The 21,724-nt window shown below is 53.8% G+C and overlaps 1 protein-coding gene across 42 annotated transcripts in view; it reads right to left on the bottom strand.

Annotated features, from left to right (window-relative positions):
• LOC103351904 (uncharacterized) overlaps window positions 1–21,724 on the bottom strand; it is a 250,964-nt gene that overhangs the window by 127,788 nt on the left and 101,452 nt on the right. For 17 of the 42 annotated variants that reach the window (XM_089324012.1, XM_089324013.1, XM_089324015.1 and 14 more), the window contains exons 14-15: window positions 11,826–11,913; window positions 2,503–2,537 (exon numbers count right to left, since the gene is read on the bottom strand). The exons of 15 other annotated variants lie outside the window; for them this stretch is intronic. In XM_089324012.1, coding sequence (XP_089180138.1) covers window positions 2,503–2,537; window positions 11,826–11,913 — 123 coding nt within the window. Of the gene's footprint in view, window positions 1–2,502; window positions 2,538–11,825; window positions 11,914–18,481; window positions 19,179–20,977; window positions 21,193–21,724 lie in introns of those variants that run through there. 10 more of the 42 variants (XM_089324024.1, XM_089324033.1, XM_089324032.1 and 7 more) reach the window with 7 other exon arrangements.

Raw genomic sequence — 21,724 nt, 5'->3', positions numbered from 1 at the left:
TGCAGAGGACTGCAGGAGTGCTCATGCTGATAATTCGGATCAAAACACATACAAAGATCTATAGAAACACAGATTCTGCTTGTCTTTCCACTGACAATTATAATCCCAGAGAGAGCATTCACCAAGGGACAGCAAGCACCCTGGTACTCCAACACTGGACACCTTCCTTCTTGGGTTCCTGTCTCTGGAGGACTCCATTATTTTTTTCAGCCACAAAAGGCGGAGGGAGAGAAGGGGAAGTCGGGACAGGCCCATTTCTGGAGCAGCAGCGCCATCCAGTGGAAGCTGTTTCAGAATGGCATACAGTACATCCAGCACATCCCACGAGGAAGGCCCGGAACTCAGGGAGAGTGAGTTCAGTGCCCAGAGCAGGCACCAGCAAGGTTGGTGTGGAAAGTGCCGGACTACCCACCCAGGAATCCTGCATGGCCCAGACTGCAAGGCTGATGTGGTGCTGGGAGCCAGTCCTCAGGGGCCGCCATGTTGCACAGCCTGCAGCTGAAGCATCTCAGGGCACTGTGTCTCTGCACAGGAGGGGAGGCAGCACTTCCTGACTCTCCCCACCAGGTCACAGCAGGGAGCCTGAGCAGCTCTGCTCCCCTGCACTGGGTGAGCTTTACTCTCCCTGCCCCCCACACCCTGCAGGTCTCAGGGGTACAGCAGATTCCTGCTCGCTGAGGTCACAGCTCCCTCAGCACAGGCAACACCTGACTGGCACTGAGGAGGAGCCGCACACCTGTCACACTGATGACCGCCGTTCCCCGCTGGCCTGCATCTGTGCTCCTGCGGGGGCTGGGTCCTCCTGGGATGGCCGCCATGCTGATCAGGTCATCTATGAGGGGACAGAGGCAGGAATATGCTCCAGTCCCTTTGGTACTCATGTAACCCCCTAAACCCTCAACAAGCCCCAGCGTTCCTGCCCAGGCAGTTCCTGGACCACTGGGAGTTTTCAGACAATTCAGAACAGAAAGTGTTGCACCCACTTCACACCTAAGAAAACAGGGACCAAATGCCCAAAGGTCCTGCTTAGGACAAAATGGCTGACACTTCCACAAGCCCCGCCCAGACATGGGGGCCACAGGGCTCCTGGCTATGTCAGGCTAGGACACAGCGGCCGCAGGGTCCTGAGATCAACCCATTGCCACTCCCTGTGTTCAGAAACTCCAGATTCCGCTCACTGCAATGAACCAAGCTGTCCCAGGCCTCCAAGGGCTCGGCACATGCCTGCACCCTCACTTCCCTGGGAAGCCAGTTCTGCGCAGGCGCTCAGCCGCCAGCCTAGCAGTATCCGCAACTGAATTCCTCTTGATGGCAGTGTTGCACCACAAATGCTATCGGTCCTGTACCCGCCGGTTCTCCCTCCACCCTTCGTACAGGAAAAAAACAGCGCTGTCCAGTGGGTGCCCAGCAAGGCTGCAATCCACATGGGCTACTCTGCCTGGGTCTGAGAGGAGTAGGGGCAGCTAAGGCAATGCACTGGGGGCTGAACCCATCTGGTAGCCAGGCAGCCTGGCCTCAACAAGAAACTCCTGGGCTGCCCTTGGGAACAACACTCAGTGGAAGCTCATGAGGGCAACACCAGTGGTGGTAGGCACCACACCTAGCCATGGCACACAGTCTGCACTACAAAAGGTTTCAGTCCTCAGGGATCAAGGCATTAGTCAGAGGTTCTGACCCAATCCTATCCTGACAACAGTGAGACTCAGACATTTACTGAACCCTGCCACAACAGATAAACCAGGAAGCCCAGGGCAACCAAATAATCTGAATCAGTCCCTGACAAGTCATATACTCAGGAAGTCTCATCCAGACAGACTTAAAAGGTCTGCAGCCAGAGGTACTGGGAAGGAAGACAGGGAAGAGTTACAGCCATCCCAGGACTACAGGCCTCAGTACCTCTCTACACCCATAGGGCTCTCCCCTGCTCTGTGGACAATGAGAGTCCCACACTAAGGCCACTCAGGAAGGGAGATGGGGCCACACCAAACACACTGACTCTCCTTGCACGTGACCCAAGGTCAATGCTGGATTACTCCTTATATTGGCAGAAGGAAACACATATTGGTGCTGACTCAGGAATTAGGAGGAATCTCTATCCACAGTGCATCATTCAGACAAATGACAGGATGGAACAGGAAGGGGAATAAGTACACATGTATAGACCTGATAAAGGGGGTGTGAGAAGTATCTTTACAGGCTAGTAAGAATGAATGAGAGAAGGGGTGGTTGTTTAATGGAGGCAAAGTCAGAGCTGCACGTGGAGTTACCTGGATGGTACAGCAAACCCATGGGTCCTGCCAGGGGCACCTCCATGTGCAAATGCACTCTGGACTCTTACACGTCATGGAGACACAACGTGGGACATTCCATAGGGAGTGCGAGCCAGGGCTTTGTCTCCCATCTTCCATTCTGACGTGGGCCCTGTCACTTCCTGCTGTCCCCACAATGCCCTGCTTCCTACCAGGCCAGCTCCTGTGTCTCTGAGCGGGATGGGATACCTACTTGGGAAGTCTCCACTGTCCTCTCTCTGGAATGGGCTGCAAAAACACAAAAGAAAGGAAATAAGGAGAGGACATCCAGGAATTCATCCTTCATGAGGTTAGAAATCCATACACCCATGAAAGCAACAACTGTGCCTCTGAAAACAACCTTGTACCAGACCTTTATAAATAAATTCACATGAACCTAGAGAGGTGGCAGTGGTTAGGGCTTACAATGTGAAATGTTACGGTATGTCAAGGGACCTGTAGACATCCTTACTCATATTGTTATCTTCTACACAGTAACGTTCCACAAGGGGAGCAGACAGAGGGAGAAGTCAATTTCCTCAGGACCCCAAGACAGCTGATACTGCTTAAAGGCGGTGTGCACTTGAGGCCTTACCCTGGGGGTTCATCCACAAAGGGTAGGAGAGGAGGAGATGGGGGCAGGTGGCAATAGTGGGGCAACACAGCCATGAAATATAAGGGGTCTGACTGTGCCTTCCCCTCTCTCTGTGCAGACCCTAGTAGAATGTTTGTGATTAGGGAACAGTGGGGTGGCAGCAATCATGGTTCTTGTTGCTGGCCAGGGCCCTCCAGCAGGTGCCTCCTTAATGGGAGTGGATCGGGTCACCCAGGGGTGGAACCTGGGGGACAGGCAGATATGGACAGGTGGCAGAGGAGGGCAGGCCTCACTGGCCGCCATATTTGAGACAAGCAGCTGAGTTGCTGTGGACACTGGCCCTGCTGAAAAACCAGGTGAGAACTCCTGATTGTCTGGCGCTAGACCTAAAGCAGTTCAGGGTTTCAAGTCCGTTCCTGTCCCAGTTGTGTGTTACTTTCTGCACACCCTCAAACAAAGTCTGCTCTTCCTAGGCAAGTGGTCACTGCCTCTGCTGGCTCCTCCCACACTGCTAGGATCCCACCCCTAGGGGGCCCCTGTCATCCAGGCTCCTTCTGCTAAGGACAACTGCAGTCAGGAGCGCTCTATGCTCCTGCCAGGACCAGGAGCTCTCAGGAGCTCACAGGGAGGCTGAATGTAAGGACTCGCAGCCAGATACCATGCAATGGAAATGGATCAGTTCTAATGGCCATAAGCAGATCCCGAAACTGGAAGACTCCTGTGTTCTTGTAGGAGGAGGCAGGTTCAAATTGAAAGAGTCCTCTTGGGCCCAGAGGTCATCGAAAACAGTGACCCCAATGCTTCAGGGCATGAGGGGATTAGGAAAATGAGATAGAATCCTGACCAGAAACAACTTTAGATCTTTGCAGAGAATTCTGCAAGCCCCGCCCAGAAAAGGCCACCACCAGGATCCCAATTCTGCATGCTGGGACAATCCATCACACCACCTGGAGCTCAGTACGGGGCTCACCTGTGTTCAGGGCTTCCACAACCCACAGGCCCCAGTGGCCACGCTGGCTCTGGACCCAAGGGTTCTGAGCTCTCACAGGGTGCAGCCTTGGGACCCATCTGCATCCTCCCTTTACTGCCAAGCCAGTCCACACATGCACATAGCTGGAAGGGTTGGTGAGATGTGCCAACCGCTTCCTCCTGATGGCAGAATTGCACCACAAATGCCACTTGCTCTGAACCCCAACATTTCCTCCCTCTGCCTTGACACAGCTTCGGGGCTGCACATGGGACCAGTGCACAAGGGATATCTGTAAGGACCCTGAGCCACAGTAGGGACCTGCACCTAAGCCAGCCCCACCGTCTGCACCGCACTTGGCTTCAGCCCTGGAAATTCCTTGCAAAGGCCCCACGGGCTGGGACACCTCCTCATCCAGGCACAGGCTGACTCGGACACTGTCACTGGAATGTTCCAGGTGCCTTCTAATACGAGGAAGAGTGGCTGTGGGGCTCTCAGGAAACGCTGGCGCTGTCCTAGGCCATGTCACCCAGCACCTCCAGAACTGGTGTGAAAACATGGGAGTGTGGATCTCCCAGGGAGACCTGGGAGTCTACTAGGAAGGTAGTGGAGGCAGGCCACCGTACCCGTCATGATTAGCAGCTTGGAGCCAGAAGCACAGCACAGCACTTTTCCTGCCACTCAACCCTTGAAGGAAAACCAATGTCAGGCAGCTTGCACAGCTTAGAGTTGTTGAGAGGTCTGCATTAACACGGTTGCTCTTACTAGAGAACAGGGGGATTCCATATGACAGGGAAGCTGACTGTACTCTCTCACTCAGGACTTGTGGCACCACAGACCCAGCTCTGAGGAGCAGAGGGAACCAGCACTGTCACAGTCACAACCTGGTACTGGGAACCTGCCCACAAGACTTTCAAATCATCCCTGACCCAGGGTTTGGGAAACAGGGCCTGAAAACCTGAGGTCTTAATGCACAATAATCCACATGGCCAAACGGTGAACCTCAACAGTGAGAAATCAATGGGGACTATAGGTTTTCAGCACTGTATCGAGACTGTGACAGAGGAATTGGTGGATGGGTCTGGAGACATCTTAATAGACTTCTAAGAGAGGCTGACAAGGACAAGGCCTTTAACATGAATTAGCTGGCAAAGAGCATGACCTACCCTAGACGGTCTGCTCACTTGCCCCTGGGAGGCACCAAGTCTCCAAAGAAGGGCTGTGTCCCCAGGAGAATGCACCAGGTTCCTGGGCTTAACAGACACAACAGAGAGGTGGTAGAAATGAAAAAGACCAGGGAGGTGTCTGCCCTGGGAGCACAGAGGGAATCCTGGTCCAGTGGAGGTGGGGGTGCTACACCCAACCCTGCAGGGCTTATGCAGCATCTGCTGACATCTTGATTGCCAGGGCCCTAGTGTGAGATCTGCAGACCCAGAGACATTGGTTATTCTAGATTGTTGGGTTCCATTATGTGGAGGACACCATTATTTTTTTCAGCCACAAAAGGCGGAGGGAGAGATGGGGAAGATGGGATGGTTCCATTTCTGGAGCAGCAGCGCCATCCAGCGGAAGCTGTTTCAGAATGGCGTACAGTCCATCCAGTACGTCCCACCGGAAAGGCTCCCAAGTGAGGGGTAGAGAGGTCAGTCCCCAGAGCAGGCACCAGCACTGCAGGTATGAAAGTTGAGTGCCAGGCTCCCCGACCCAGGGATCCTGAGAGGCCCGGACTGCAAGGCTGCAGAGGTCGTGGGAGCCAGTCCTCAGGGGCCGCCATGTTGCACAGCCTGCAGCTGAAGCATCTCAGGGCACTGTGTGTCTGCACAGGAGACTGATGACCACCGTTCCCCACTGGACTGCATCTGTGCTTCTGCGGGGACTGGGTCCTCCTGGGATGGCCGCCATGCTGATCAGGTCACCTATGAGGGGACAGAGGTAAGAACTGCTCCACTCCCTATTGGTGCTCATGAACCACCGTTCCTTCAACAAGCCCCAGCGTTCCTGCCCAGGCAGTTCCTGGACCACTGGGAGTTTTCAGACACTTCAGAACAGAAAGTGTTGCACCCACTTCACTCCTAAAAAAAAGAAGGACCAAATGCCCAAAGATCCTGCTCAGGACAAAATGGCTGACACTTCCACAAGCCCAGCTCAGACATGGCGGCCACAGGGCTCCTGGCTTGTCAGGATAGGCCACGGCCACAAGGGCCACAAGTTCCGGAGCTCAGCCACCTGCCACTGCCTCTGTTCCGAAACTGCAGATTCCACTACTGCAAGGAACTGAGCTGTCCTGGGCCTCCAAGGGCTCAGCACACGCCTGCACCCTCATGCCCCTGGGAAGCCAGTTCTGCGCAGGCGCTCAGCCGCCAGCCTGGCAGTTTCCACAACTAAATTCCTCTTGATGGCAGTATTGCACCACAAATGCCATGCCCTGTACCCGCGGGTCCTCCCTCCTCCCTTCGTGAAGGAAAAAAACGGCGCTGACCAGTGGGTGCCCAGCCTTGCTGCAATCCACATAGCTACTCTGCCTGGGTCTGAGGGGAGCACCAGGAGCTAAGGCAATGCACTGGGGGCTGAACCCATCTGGTAGCCAGGCAGCCTGGCCTCAGCAAGAAATTCCTGGGCTGCCCTCCAGACCAACAGTCAATGGGCACTCCTTAGGGCAACACCAGTGGGGATAGGCACAACGCCTAGCCAGCCTACACTGTCAGCACCACAAATGGCTTCCGCCCTCTGGAATGAAGGCATAGGACCAGGGCTCTGACCCAATCCTATCCAACAACAGTGGGACTCAGACACTGTCACACAGCCCTGCCACGTCTGCTTGCCCAGGAGGTCCAGGACAGGCAGATACACTGACCCAGTCACTGATGAGTCATTTTGACATGAAGTCTCCTCCAGGCAGACCTAAAGCGTCTGTACCCAGAGGTACTGGGAAGGAAGAGAGGGAAGGGTTACAGCCACTTGTGGACCACTGGCCTTAGTACTCTCTATTCTTATAGGGCTCTCCCTGCTCCTGTGGGCAATGAGGGTCCCACACTAATGCCACTCAGGAGGGCAGACAGGGGCCACAGCAAACACAGCAGCTCTCCGTGCTCCTGACCCAGGGTCACTGCCTGAGAACTCCCTATATTGGCAGAAGGAAACACATACTGGTGCTGACTCAGGAATTAGGAGGAATCTCTATCCACAGTGCATCAATCAGACAATTCAGGGAACGGAAGACAAAAGGGAGTAAGTAAGCATGTATAGACAGGTTCAGGTGGGTGTGAGGAGTGTCTTTAAAGGCAAGTGAGAATGAAATGAGTGAAGGTTGGTTGTTTAATGAGGGCACAGCTGCACTGCCACTTGAAGCTACCTGGAACAAAAGACCCCCTTCTATCAAATTATCCTCAGAATGTACTTGAAGGCATGCAAACACAGCTGTTCACCACTGGACTTAGATGAGACCATGGGAAATGTCCAAGTGGGCGCACACACGAACCTAGACCACGTTCCTCCAACTGTGGGACCCTCTTGCAAGGGCATTCTCACAAGCTGCTGAATGATAGCCACCAGGCCTAAACCAGTCAGACACACAGAGGGAAGATGCAGAGGCAGCAGCTCAGGTCACAGAGGGAGCCTGAGCAGCTCTGCTCCCCTGCACTGGGTGAGCTTACTCTCCCTGCCCTCCACACCCTGCAGGTATCAGGGGCACAGCAGGTTCCTGCTCGCTGAGGTCACAGCTCCCTCAGCACAGGCGACACCTGACTGGCACTGAGGAGGAGCCGCACACCTGTCACACTGATGAGCGCCGTTCCCCGCTGGCCTGCATCTGTGCTCCTGCGGGGACTGGGTCCTCCTGGGATGGCCGCCATGCTGATCAGGTCACCTATGAGGGGACAGAGGTAGGAAAATGCTCCAGTCCCTTTGGTGCTCATGTAACCCCCTTTTCCTCAACAAGCCCCTGTGTTCCTCGACCAGGCAGGTCCTGGACCACTGGGAGTCTCCCAGACAATTCACCGTCAAAAATCCGCCACCCTACTTGACTCCTGAGACAAGGAGGAGAAGATGGGGGCAGGTGGCAATAGTGGGGCAACACAGCCATGAAATATAAGTGGTCTGACTGTGCCTTCCCCTCTCTCTGTGCAGACCCTAGTAGAATGTTTGTGATTAGGGAACAGTGGGGTGGAAGCAATCATGGTTCTTGTTGCTGGCCAGGGCCCTCCAGCAGGTGCCTCCTTAATGAGTCTGGATCGGGTCACCCAGGGGTGGGACCTGGGGGACAGGCAGACATGGACAGGAGGCAGAGGAGGGCAGGCCTCACTGGCCGCCATATTTGGGACAAGGAGCTGAGTTTTGTGGACACTGGCCCTGCTGAAAAACCAGGTGAGAACTCCTGATTGTCTGGAGCTAGACCTAAAGCAGTTCAGGGTTTCAAGTCCGTTCCTGTCCCTGTTGTGTGTTACTTTCTGCACACCCTCAAAGAAAGTCTGCTCTACATAGGCAAGTGGTCACTGCCTCTGCTGGCTCCTCCCACACTGCCATGGAGCCCCATCCCTAGGGGGCCCCTGTCATCCAGGCTCCTTCTATTAAGGACAACTGCAGTAGGAGGGGCTCTATGCTCCTGCTGGGACCAGGAGCTCTCAGGAGCTCACAGGGAGGCTGAATGTAAGGACTTGCAGCCAGATATCATGGAATGGAAATGGATCAGTTCTAACTGCCATAAGCAGATTCTGAAACTGGAAGACTCCTGTGTTCTTGGAGGAGGAGGCAGGTTTAAATTGAAAGAGTCCTCTTGGGGCCCAGAGGCCATCTAAAACAGTGACCCCAATGCATCAAGGCATAAAAGGATTAGGAAAACAAGACAGAATCCTGATCAGGATCAAGCCTAGGTCTTCTCAGAGACTTCTGCAAGCCCCGCCCAGACAAGGCCGCCACCAGGATCCCCAGTTCTGCATGCTGGGACAAGCCATCACACTACCTGGAGCACTGTACGTGGGTCACCTGTGTTCAGGGCTTCCACAACCCACAGGCTGCAGTGGCCACGCTAGCTCAGGACCCAAGGGGTCTGAGCTCTCAGAGTACAGAATTGGGACCCATCTGCATCTTCCCTTTACTGCCAAGCCAGTCCACACATGCACATACTGGAAGGGTTGGTGAGATGCGACAACTGCTTCCTAGTGATGGCAGAATTGCACCACAAATGCCACCTGCCCTGAACCCCAACATTTCCTCCCTCTGCCTTGACACAGCTTCGGGGCTGCACGTGGGACCAGTGCACAAGGGATGTCTGTAAGGACCCCGAGCCACAGTAGGGACCTGCGCCTAAGCCGGCTCCACCATCTGCACTGCCCTTGGCTTCCGCCCTCAGAAATCCATGCAAAGGCCCCACAGGCTAGGACACCTGTTTCCCTAGGCAAAAAAAAAAAAAGAAAAAAAAAAAGAAAAAAAGAAAAAAAAAGACCACATGACAAAACGATGAACCTCAACCGTGAGAAATCAATGGGGACAGAAAGGTTTTCAGCACTATTGCGAGAACGTGACAAAACAGGGTTGGATGGATGGGTCTAGAAACTCCCTAGTATACTCCTAGGAGAAGCTGACAAGGGCAAGGCCTTTAACATGAATTAGCTGGCTAAGAGCATGTCCTACCCTAGACATTCTACTCACTTGCCCCTGGGAGACACCAGCTCACCAAGGAAGGACTGTGTCCCCAGAGGAATGCACCAGGTTCCTGGGCTTAACAGACACAACAGAGAGGTGGTAGAAATGAAAAAGACCAGTGAGGTGTCTGCCCTGGGAGCACAGAGGGAATCCTGGTATAGTGGAGGTGGGGGTGCTACACCCAATCCTGCAGGGCTTATGCAGCATCTGCTGACATCTTGATTGCCAGGGTCCTAGTGTGAGATCTGCAGGGCCAGGGACCTCAGACACAAAGGAGATTCTAGATTGTAGGGTTCCATTATGTGGAGGACACCATTATTTTTTTCAGCCACAAAAGGCGGAAGGAGAGATGGGGAAGTCGGGACAGGCCCATTTCTGGAACAGCAGCGCCATCAAGCGGAAGCTGTTTCAGAATGAACTGTGTCCTCCAGCACATCCAACATGGAAGGCTGGCAAGTAGGGGGAGAGTTCAGTGTCCAGAGCAGGCACCAGCAAGGTTGGTGTGGAAAGTTGAGTGTAGGACTACCCACCCAGGGATCCTGAGAGGCCCGGACTGCAAGGCCACAGAAGCGGTGGGGCCGGTGCTCAGGGGCCGCCATGTTGCACAGCCTGCAGCTGGAGCATCTCAGGGCACTGTGTCTGCACAGGAGGGGAGGCAGCACTTCCTGACCCTCCCCACCAGGTCACAGCAGGGAGCCTGAGCAGCTCTGCTCCCCTGCACTGGGTGAGCTTTACTCTCCCTGCCCTCCACACCCTGCAGGTCTGCATCTGGAAAATGTTCCAGTCCCTTTGGTGCTCATGTAACCCCCTTTCCCTCAACAAGCCCCTGTGTTCCTCCACCAGACAGTTCCTGGACCACTGGGATTCTCCCAGACAATTCACCATCAAATGTCTGCCACCCTACTTGCCTCCTAAGACAACAGAAGGGAGGAAAATGCCCACAGCACCCGCTCAGCACAAAATGGAAGAGGCTTCCATAAGCCCCGCCCAGACATGGCTGCCACTAAGCTCTTCCCACCAGGTCACAGCTGCCATGAATCCCAGAGCTCAGACCCCTGTAACTGCCTGTGTCCAGGCCTTCAGAGCCCACTTGATGTGGAGACCTGAGCTGGCTGGGGTCTCCACGGATTTGAGCCCTACAGAAAACATCGTCTTGGCACCAACCTATACCCTCACTTCCCTGCCAAGCCAGTCCCGCCCAGGCACATAGCCACCAGCTGAGGAGATCCGCAAATGAATTCCTCTTGATGGCAGTATTGCACCACAAATGCCATTCTCCTGTTCCCTCCAGTCCTCCCTCCTCCCTGAGTGGAGGAAAAAACTACCAGTCCTGTCCCAACAGATACCTAGCATGGCTGCCTGGTTCCTAGGGACCAGGAGGAGCTAGGGCAATGTACTGGGTGTTAGACATACCCGGAGCCCATGCAGTCTGGTCTCAGCACGCAGTCCTGGGCTGCCCTTGAGAACTTGCTCATCGGACTCTCCTTAGGGCACTCCCCCGTGGGGGCAGGGCACCTGCACCTAGCCAGGCCCCACTGTCTGCACCACAAGTTGCTTAGGCTCTCCGGGATACAAGCAAAGATCCCACTGGCTCTCATCCAACCCCATTCTGAAAAGTGGGGGACTTTACACTGTCACTGAACCCTGCCACGCCAGCCTGCACCGGAGGTACAGGGCAGTCAGAGAATCTGAATCAGTCATTGACAAGTCATTCCCACATGACAGCTCATCCAGGCAGACTGAAAGGTATGTAGTCAGAGGTACTGGGAAGGAAGAGAGGGATGAGTTACAGCCATCCCAGGACCACAGGCCTCACGAATCCTGTACTCTCACAGGGCTCCTCCCTGGTCTGCAGATACAGAGGTCCCACACTCAGGACGGGAGACAAGGGCCACAGCAAACACACTAACTATCCATGTGCCTGCCCAGGGTCACTGCCTGAAGGACACACATATTGGTGGCAACTCATGAATTAGGAGGAATCTATCCACACTACATCATGCAGACAATTGAACGGAATGGAACAAGAAGGGGTATACATATGCATATATAGACCTGATAACGTATAAGTGACATAGTATCTTTACAGGCAAGTGAGAATCATTGAGTGAAGGTGTGGTCACAGCCACATTGCACATGGAGCAACCTGGATTGTACAGCAAACCCACGGGTCCTAGACAGGGACACCTCCACACACAAATACTCTCTGCACTCCTCCACTCCATGGAAACACAACCTTGGAACCAGGGAAGTGATCAGTGCATCATCTGAACTGTCCTCCCATCGAAGGTAGGCCCTGTCACTCCCGCTGCCCCCACAATGCCCTGCTTCTTACCCAGGCCAGCTCCTGTGGGTTGAGATGGAGTTTGAGTGGGATGAGATGCCAGTTTGGGAAGTCTCTACTGTCTTTTCTCCAGGATGGGCTGCAAAAGGGACAAAAGAAAGCAAATGAGGAGATGACATCCGGGAACTCATCCTTTATGAGCTTAGGACTCAATGTATCCAGGAAAGCAACAACTCTGCCTGTGAAAGCAACACTGCACCAGAGCTTTATAAATAAATTCATGTGGACCTAGGAAGGTAGCAGTGGTTAGGGCCTATAATGTAAAAAGTTATGCTATCTGCAGGGACCTCTAAACATCCTTACTCTTTTTGTTGTGTTCTGCACAGTGAGATTCCACAATGGGAGCAGAGAGGGAGACATCGTTTCCCCCAGGACCCCAGTACAGCACACACTGCTGAAAGGCCTCGTGCATTAGGTTCCTTTCTTAACTGGGTTCATCTAAAAACGGTAGGAGGGGAGAAGATGGGGGCAGGTGGCAATACTGGGGCAACACAGCCATGAAATGTAAGGGGTCTGACTGTGCCTTCCCTTCTCTCTGTGCAGACCCTAGTAGAATGTTTGTGATTAGGGAACAGTGGGGTAGAAGCAATCATGGTTCTTGTTGCTGGCCAGGGCCCTCCAGCGGGTGCCTCATTAATGGGTCTGGATCGGGTCACCCAGGGGTGGGACCTGGGGGACAGGAGACATGGACAGGAGTTAGGGAGGGCAGGCCTCACTGGCTGCCATATTTGAGACAAGCAGCTGAGTTTCTGTGGACACTGACCCTGCCGAAAAACCAGGTGAGAACTCCTGATTGTCTGGAGCTAGACCTAAAGCAGTTTAGGGTTTCAAGTCCATTCCTGTCCCAGTTGTGTGTTACTTTCTGCAGACCCTCAAACAAAGTCTGCTCTACATAGGCAACATCCACCCTGGTCACTGCCTCTGCTGGCTCCTCCCACACTGCTAGGACCCCACCCCTAGGGGGCCCCTGTCATCCAGGCTTTTTCATCTAAGGACAACTGCAGTAGGAGCGGCTCTATGCTCCTGCCTGGACCAGGAGCTCTCGGGAGCTCACAGGGAGGCTGAATGTAAGGATCTGAGACAGGTTCTGAGGAAGGGAAATGGATCAGTTCTAACTGCCATAAGCAGATTGTGAAACTGGAAGACTCCTGTGTTCTTGTAGGAGTTGGCAGGTTCAAGGTTGAAGGAACCTTCTTGAGCCCCAGAGGTCATCTAAAACAGTGACCCCCATGCATCAAGGCACCGGGACAGAATCCTGATCAGGACCAAGCCTAGGTCTTTGCAGAGACTTCTGCAAGCCCCACCCAGACATGGGAACAATTGGATCCCGAGTTCCGCTATCTGCTCCAAGCTGCACACACACTCCAGAACTCGGTCCCCCGGCCTTGCCTATGTTCTGGGCCACCATAACCCACTGGACATGGTAGCCAAGCTGGACCCGGATCCAAGGGCTCTGAGCCCTCACAGGGGGAAGCCTTGGGACCCACCTGCACCCTCCCTTTTCTGCCAAGCCTGTCCCACACAGGCACACAGCTGCAAGTGCTGTCGGGTTGCATAAACTGCTTCCTCTCCATGGCAGTATTATAGCACAAACGCCACATGCCCTACCCCAAAACGTGTCTATCCTCCGCCCTTCAAACAGCTACAAAATGCCCAGAGCTGTTCAGCAGGAATCCAAAATGGCTGCTGCCCAGCATGACCACTCTTCCTGGCTGAGGGGAGCAGGAGGAGCCAACACGCAGCACTGGGTACTGCACTGACCCTGGTGGCTGTACACTGCTGGAGGCTGCACGTGTGACCAGCGCACAAGGGACGTCTACATGGACACCCCAGCTATAGTAGGGTCCTGCACCTACTCGCGCCGCAACACCTGCACTGAACTTGGCTTCAGCCCTCGGGGATCCATGCAAAGGCCCCACAGGCTAGGACACCTGATCACCCAGCCTAGGCCTCTGCTCCCCTACTGGTGGGACAGACTGCTCTGAGGAGAGGCCTCTGCCAGAGTCCCTACCCCTGAGCCAGTGCTACTGTCCAGAAAGGGGCTAGAGGAAGTCGTCACACTCATCCAGGTAAGCACACCTTGACAGAGGGTTCTGCTGGTCCCTAAAATGCATGATTGCACCGAGATGCAAATGTTGATACTTTATCCTAACACAGAGGCAGCCTAGCTCTCTGCAGGGCCCTAGTGCTGGCTGAACCCATACAGCCTTGCTCAACTTTCCTCAAGCCTTCTGGACATGTTGAAGCTGGGCAAACCTGACCGTGGCCCTCCCTGGGACCCTGGCTTGATTTCATTCCCTCTCACTCCCAACTATGGCTAGGTAGCTGTTTCAAGGAGCCCAGGAAATTCTCCCCATGAAGCTGTCCTAAGAATGTACACATATAGGCCAGTGCCCTGGCTCACTTGGCTAATCCTCTGCCAGCGGCGCCAGCACCCCGGGTTCTAGTCCAGGTTGCTCATCTTCCAGTCCAGCTCTCTACTGTGGCCCGGGAGGGCAGTGGAGGATGGCCCAAGTGCTTGGACCCTGTACCCGCATGGGAGACCAGGAAAGGCACCTGGCTCTTGGCTTCAGAACGGTGTAGCGCCGGCCGTAGCGGCCATTTGGGCGGTGAACCAACGGAAAAAGGAAGACCTTTCTCTCTGTGTCTCTCTCTCTCTCTCTAACTCTGCTTGTCAAAAAAAAAAGGAGCCTCTGGGCTCTTCCTGGGTTGGGGGTCATGAAGAGAGAGAGAGGAGCTGAGGGAAAAGTAGTCAGAAAGTGGCGAGGTCATTCTATCAGATCCATCTTCCCCAGACAGGCAGGATGCAAGGGAAAACCACTGTACCCAGGCAGCTGTGGCTGCTTCCACAATGGTACAGAGGACTATGGGAGTGCTCATGCTGATAATTCGGATCAAAACACATACAAATATCTATAGAAACCAGATTCTGCTTGTCTTTCCACTGACAATTATAATCCCAGGGAGAGCATTCACCAAGGGACAGCAACCACCCTGGTACTCCATCACTGGACACCTTCCTTCTTGGGTTCCTGTCTCTGGAGGACTCCATTATTTTTTTCAGCCACAAAAGGCGGAGGGAGAGAAGGGGAAGTCGGGACAGGCCCATTTCTGGAGCAGCAGCGCCATCCAGCGGAAGCTGTTTCAGAATGGCCTACAGTACATCCAGCACATCCCACGTGGAAGGCCCGGAACTCAGGGAGAGTGAGTTCAGTGCCCAGAGCAGGCACCAGCAAGGTTGGTCTGGAAAGTTGAGTGTAGGACTACCCACCCAGGGATCCAGAGAGGCCCTGTCTGCCAGGCTACAGAAGTCATGTGGGACAGTCCTCAGGGGCCGCCATGTTGCACAGCCTGCAGCTGAAGCATCCCAGGGCACTGTGTCTCTGCACAGGAGGGGAGGCAGCACTTCCTGACTCTCCCCACCAGGGCACAGCAGGGAGCCTGAGCAGCTCTGCCCCCCACACACCCTCCCCCCCAGCAAGGGACTGTGTGAGTTTCTCTCCCTGTGCTCCACACCCTGCAGGTCTCACAGGAGCCCACAGCTCCTCCTCAGACAAAATGGCGGAGGCTTCTACAAGCCCCGCCCAGACATGGTGGCCTCCAGTCTCCGGACTCTTCCAGGCTAGGACACAGAGGCTACAAGTCCCGGAGCTCAGCCCCTGCCACTGCCTGTTCCCGGCTTCCAGAGCCCTCCCGGTTCTGGGATTCCAGCTGGCCAGAGCTTGCAAGGGGGCCCCAGGAAGGGCACACACTCTCACTTCCATGCCAAGCCAGTCAGGCGCACGCTCACAGCCACCACTGGCGGCATCTGCAACGAATTCCTCTTGATGGCAGTATTGCACCACAAATGCAATTTGCCCTGTTCCTGCCAGTGCTCCCTCCTCCCTGCGCGCAGGAAAAAACACCCAGTGCAGTCCAAGGAGTGCACAGCATGACTGCCCAGTTGAGGGGGTCACAGGAGGAGCTAGGGCAATGCACTGGGTGCTAAACAGACACAGAGCCCATGCAGCTTGGCCTCAGCACCCAGTGCTGGGCTGCCCTAGGGACCAATGTTCACTGGATGCTCCTTAGAACAACCCCCGTGGGTGTAGGGCACTAGAACCTAGCCAGGCCACACTGTCTGTACCGCAAGTGGCTTAAGCCCTCGGGGATCCAATGGGCTCTGACCCATTCCCATTCTGAAAAGCGGGGGGCCGGACACTCTCACTGAACCTTGCCACACAAACTTGCCCAGGAAGTCCAGGGCAGCCAGATAATCTGAATCAGTCATTGACAAGTCATATTCTCATGATGTTTCACACAGGAAGACTTAAAGGGTCTGTAGCCAGAGGTAGTGGGAAGGAAGGGAGGGAAGGGTTACAGCCATCCCAGGAACACAGGCCTCAGTACCTCTGTACACTCACAGGGCTCTCCCCTGGTCTGCAGGCAATGAGGGTCCCACACTCAGGATAGAAGATGAGGGCCACAGCAAACACAGCGACTCTCCGTGCACCTGACCCAGGGTCACTGAGAACTCCTTATATTGGCAGAAGGAAATACATATTGCTGTTGACTAACAAATTAGGGGGAATCTCTATCCACAGTGCATCATTCATACTACTGTCCCAATGGAACAAGAAGGGTATACATATGCATATATGGACCTCATAAGGTGGGCGTGGCAAAGTACCTTTGAAGGCAGCCAGCCCAAACGTGATGGCAAGGGCGACAGGGCTCATTGCCGAAGACAGCTGGAAGGTCTTGGAGCAAAGGGCTCGGACCAAGCGCTCAGTTCACCCTGCGACGCTTATGATTGCAGTCAACAATTTGAAATGGCCAGCTCACCTGAGCCAGTCATCTCTCCACCTGCTTTCTTAAGGTCCGGCTCAGTTTATGAACCTCTTATAATCTTCCAAGACCTGGTAATGAAACACTATGGGATAAATTGGATCATTATTACAAAATTGTCAAGTCAACATTGCTGCTGAATCTTAGTCTGTCCACAGGTTTCTTTCCCACTAAAACCTGCAGGGGTGATCACATGGCCAAGACCCACGACAGCCTGTACTGTGCTGCTGGGCGGCCTGGGGTTTGGCTCTTCCATAGAGGAGCACTGATCATGACAAGGGAAGGACCCATGAGCTGGAGCATTCGGCTATAAAATGTACGAGAGAAATTCTCTACTGCTATATGCGTCAGGCCAATAAGGTCCAGCAGTTTAAGCAGGATCCACGCCCAACAACGTGTCTTCACTCTCCTTTCAATGTGCATACAGGAGATGAATCGCTGTCTTATGAGGAATATGGTCTTCTTTAGATAAATGCAGTGTCCCTCTATCTCCTTTACCTCGTGGAAATGATTTCCTCAGGACTCCAGATTATCTCTAACACTGACGAGAGGAGGAGATTTGGACATACAAAGAGCTGAAAAGTCAGGAGCAGCACTTGGACAGAGTGGGACTGTTACGTAGGAAGTCAGATATGAGCTTATGTGTGTGTGACAAAGGCTAAAGAAAAGACATCTATGTCCAGCATCTACATTTGCATCTCACAGTCATGCCGATAACTTTTCAGGGGCAGCAAAGTGCTCGCATCTTCCTCTGCCCCTCCTACCCTATAACCTGCCAGGTGGAGTTCCCAGCCCCTTCTGTCTGACAATCTTCCACAATCTCCCAGAAGCAGCCCAGTATCAGCACTTCAAATACGCTGCTCCGGATCTTGGATGCTGGGTTAGGACGGCGCCAGCTAGGCTTCCTCCTGTCCGACACCTGAAGAGGAAAACTCAGGAGCTTCTTAATATTTACATCCATAAAATCCTTTGTTTCAGGAGGAGATGAGTGAAGACAAAGACCCATCTCCTGAAAAACCCCTGGCCTCAACTGGACTGCACACTCAGCCCTCTGCCTCTATGCTGAGTCGGCTGCCTGCCTGCCTGCCTGCCTCCCCAGGTGTAATCTCTCCACTCAACCATGTAACCTTGCTCCTTCCCTCAGTCCCAGTGAGTGGGCACTCTCTCTCAGGTTCTGTCTGGAGAAGTGCCCACCCGTTCTTACGGATGTCCTTTCCCTACTAAACTTTGCTACTTTCCACTACTCTGCCTCACGCCTGAATTCTTTGTTGCACGAAGACAAGAACCCTGCCATTCACCGGTAACAGGACAACCATGAGAAAAGAGTCACAACAGAAAGATTTCTGCAAGCCAAGAAGCAACAACTTAGAAGAAACTAAACCTGCTAACACCTTGAACTTGGGCTTCTGACTGAACTTCGGCTTCAGAACTTGAGAAAATAAATTTCTCTGTTTATGGCACCCAATCTGGATACATATGACATCCCTATCAAACTAATGCAGTTGCTAAATCTGACTTAGGAAGAAATAGTAAAATGGGGGGGGGGGCAACACTGTCCATAGTGAGTGCAGCTACCACCTGCAGTGCCAGCGTCCCATATAGGTGCTGGTTCAAGTCCTGGCTGCTCCATTTCCAATGCAGCTCTCTGCTATGGCCTGGGAAAGCAGTGGAAGATGCCCCAGGCAAAAGAAACAGAGAAATGACACAGACCTAGAACAGTGTTTCTCAACCTTTTTGTTGTTGTTGTTGCCCCCAAGTAGGGGGAAACTATCGAATTAAAATTCTCCTAGAGGTAGGAAATTATATGTTAAGGAGTAAGATTTTCTTTAGTAGATTTGAGCCTTAGGGTTTCTGTATGATATTGTGATGTCTAAGAATTTTTTACTCTACCTCTCCAAGAACCAATTGTATTATTTGAGGAGTGCATGATTTGTAGAAAGTATATCCGTGCTTTTAAACGTATGGTAATAAATCTAAAGGATATCCAGATGGAACGTGTTCTAGGAAAAACAGAAGTTATTGTTATCGACTGAATTGCATCCCCTCCCACCAAAAAATTTTATATTGTTAAACTCCCAGTCCTTTTTATTACTACATAAACTATATTTGAAGACGTAAATACGATCTTGAAAGATTTAAAAAATATATATCTTTACAGGCAGGTGAGAATGAATGAGTGAAGGGGTGGCTGTTTAATGGGGCACAGCCACGACTGCATGTGGAGATAACTGGAGCTATAGCAAAACCACGGGTCCTGGACGGAGGCACCTCCATGTGCGAATGGACTCTGCACTGCTCCACACCATACAGACAAAACCTGCGACTCTATAGGGGTGATGACGTTGGACCCAAGGAGGTGAGGCAGGGCATCGTCCTCTCTGTCCTCCCATCTGATGTGAGCCCTACGCTTCCGCTGCCCCCACAATGCCCTGCTTCCTGCCCAGGCCAGCTCCTGTGTCTTTGAGCAGGATGAGATGCCGGTTTGGGAAGCCTCCACTGTCCTCTCTCTGGGATGGGCTGCAAAAGGGCAAAGGAGAAAAAATAATGAGACACCTGGGGGCCTTGCCATACTAGAAACGTAGTGGGATGCAGGCCACTGCACTTGGCTTAGAAGGACACCCACTGTCACCGGTGCCGCGGCTCACTAGGCTAATCCTCTGCCTTGCAGCGCCGGCACACCGAGTTCTAGTCCTGGTCGGGGCACCGGATTCTATCCCGGTTGCCCCTCTTCCAGGCCAGCTCTCTGCTGTGGCCCAGGAGTGCAGTGGAGGATGGCCCAAGTGCTTGGGCCCTGCACCCCATGGGAGACCAGGATAAGTACCTGGCTCCTGCCATTGGATCAGCATGGTGCGCCGGCCGCAGCGCCAGCCGCGGCAGCCACTGGAGTGTGAACCAACGGCAAAGGAAGACCTTTCTCTCTGTCTCTCTCTCTCACTGTCCACTCTGCCTGTCAAAAAAAAAAAAAAAAAAAAAAGGAAGGACACCCACTGTCAGGTAACTGAACAACTTTGAGAGATCTTGAGCAGTTTGCATTAACACAGCTACTATTACCGGAAAACAGTGGGGTTGCATGTGACAGAGAAGGTGTCTATACTCTCTCACTCAGGACATGCAGCACCAAGGCCCCAGTTCTAAGGACAGGACGGAACCAGTACCATCACAGTCAGAGCCTGGGACTGGGGACCAGCCTAAAGACTGGTAAATCATCCCTGACCCAGGGTTTGAGAAACAGGCCTGGCAGCCCTGAATCTCTTAACGCACAGAAGAATAGATGGCAAAACGATGAACCTCAACAGTGAGAAATCAATGGGGACAGGCAGACTTTCAGCACTGTATCGAGACTGTGACAGAGGAATTGGTGGATCGGTCTAGAGACATCTTTAAAATAGACTCCTAAGAGAAGCTGACAAGGACAAGGCCTTTAACATGAATTAGCTGGCAAAGAGCATGACCTACCCTAGACGTTCTGCTCACTTGCCCCTGGGAGACACCATCTCACCAAGGAAGGGCTGTGTCCCCAGGAGAATGCACCAGGTTCCTGGGCTTAACAGACACAACAGAGAGGTGGTAGAAATGAAAAAGACCAGTGAGCTGTCTGCCCTGGGAGCACAGAGGGAATCCTGGTCTAGTGGAGGTGGGGGTGCTACACCCAACCCTGCAGGGCTTATGCAGCATCTGCTGACATCTTGATTGCCAGGGCCCTAGTGTGAGATCTGCAGACCCAGTGACATTGGTTATTCTAGATTCTTGGGTTCCATTATGTGGAGGACACCATTATTTTTTTCAGCCACAAAAGGCGGAGGGAGAGATGGGGAAGATGGGATGGTTCATTTCTGGAGCAGCAGCGCCATCCAGCGGAAGCAGTTTCAGAATGAACTGTGTCCATCCAGTATGTCCCACGGGGAAGGCTGGCAAGTGACGGGGAGAGAGGTCAGTGTCCAGAGCAGGCACCAGCAAGGCTGGTGTGGAAAGCTGAGTGCTGGGCTCCCCCACCCAGGGATCTTGAGAGGCCCGGACTGCAAGGCTGCAGAAGCGGTGGGGCCGGTGCTCAGGGGCCGCCATGTTGCACAGCCTGCAGCTGAAACATCTCAGGGCACTGTGTCTCTGCACAGGAGGGGAGGCAGCACTTCCTGACTCTCCCCACCAGGTCACAGCAGGGAGCCTGAGCAGCTCTGCTCCCCTGCACTGGGTGAGCTTTACTCTCCCTGCCCCCCACACCCTGCAGGTCTCAGGGGCACAGCAGATTCCTGCTCGCTGAGGTCACAGCTCCCTCAGCACAGGCGACACCTGACTGGCACTGAGGAGGAGCCGCACACCTGTCACACTGATGACCGCCGTTCCCCGCTGGCCTGCATCTGTGCTCCTGCGGGGACTGGGTCCTCCTGGGATGGCCGCCATGCTGATCAGGTCACCTATGAGGGGACATAGGTAGGAAAATGCTCTAGTCCCTTTGGTCCCCTTTCCCTCAACAAGCCCCGGCGTTCCTACCCAGGCAGTTCCTGGTCCACTGGGAATTTTCAGACACTTCAGAACAGAAAGTGTTGCACCCACTTCACACCTAAGAAAACAGGGACCAAATGCCCAAAGCTCTTGCTCAGACAAAATGGCTGACGCTTCCACAAGCCGCGTCCAGACATGGCGGCCACAGGGCTCCTGGCTATGTCAGGCTAGGACACAGCGGCCGCAGGTTCCGGAGCTCAGCACCCTGCCACTGCCTGTGTTCGGAAACTCCAGATTGCACTCACTGCAAGGAACCGAGCTGTCCCGGGCCTCCACGGGTTCGGCACACGCCTGCACCCTCATGTCCCTGGGAAGCCAGTTCTGCGCAGGCGCTCAGCCGCCAGCCTCGCAGTTTCCACAAATGAATTCCTCTTGATGGCAGTGTTGCACCACAAATGCCATCTACCCTGTACCCGCGGGTTCTCCCTCCTCCCTTCGTGAAGGGAAAAAACGGCGCTGTCCAGTGGGTGCCTGCATGGCTGCAATCCACTTGGGCTAGTCTGCCTGGGTCTGATGGGAGCAGGGGCAGCTAAGGCAATGCACTGGGGGCTGAACCCATCTGG

Source organism: Oryctolagus cuniculus, chromosome X (genome assembly GCF_051225735.1).
Source record: "Oryctolagus cuniculus isolate XC-2025 breed Fujian yellow rabbit chromosome X, ASM5122573v1, whole genome shotgun sequence".
Lineage (NCBI taxonomy): Eukaryota > Metazoa > Chordata > Mammalia > Lagomorpha > Leporidae > Oryctolagus > Oryctolagus cuniculus.
The sequence above is the reverse complement of the archived record's forward strand: the minus strand, read 5'-3'. Positions and strand labels throughout refer to the sequence as shown.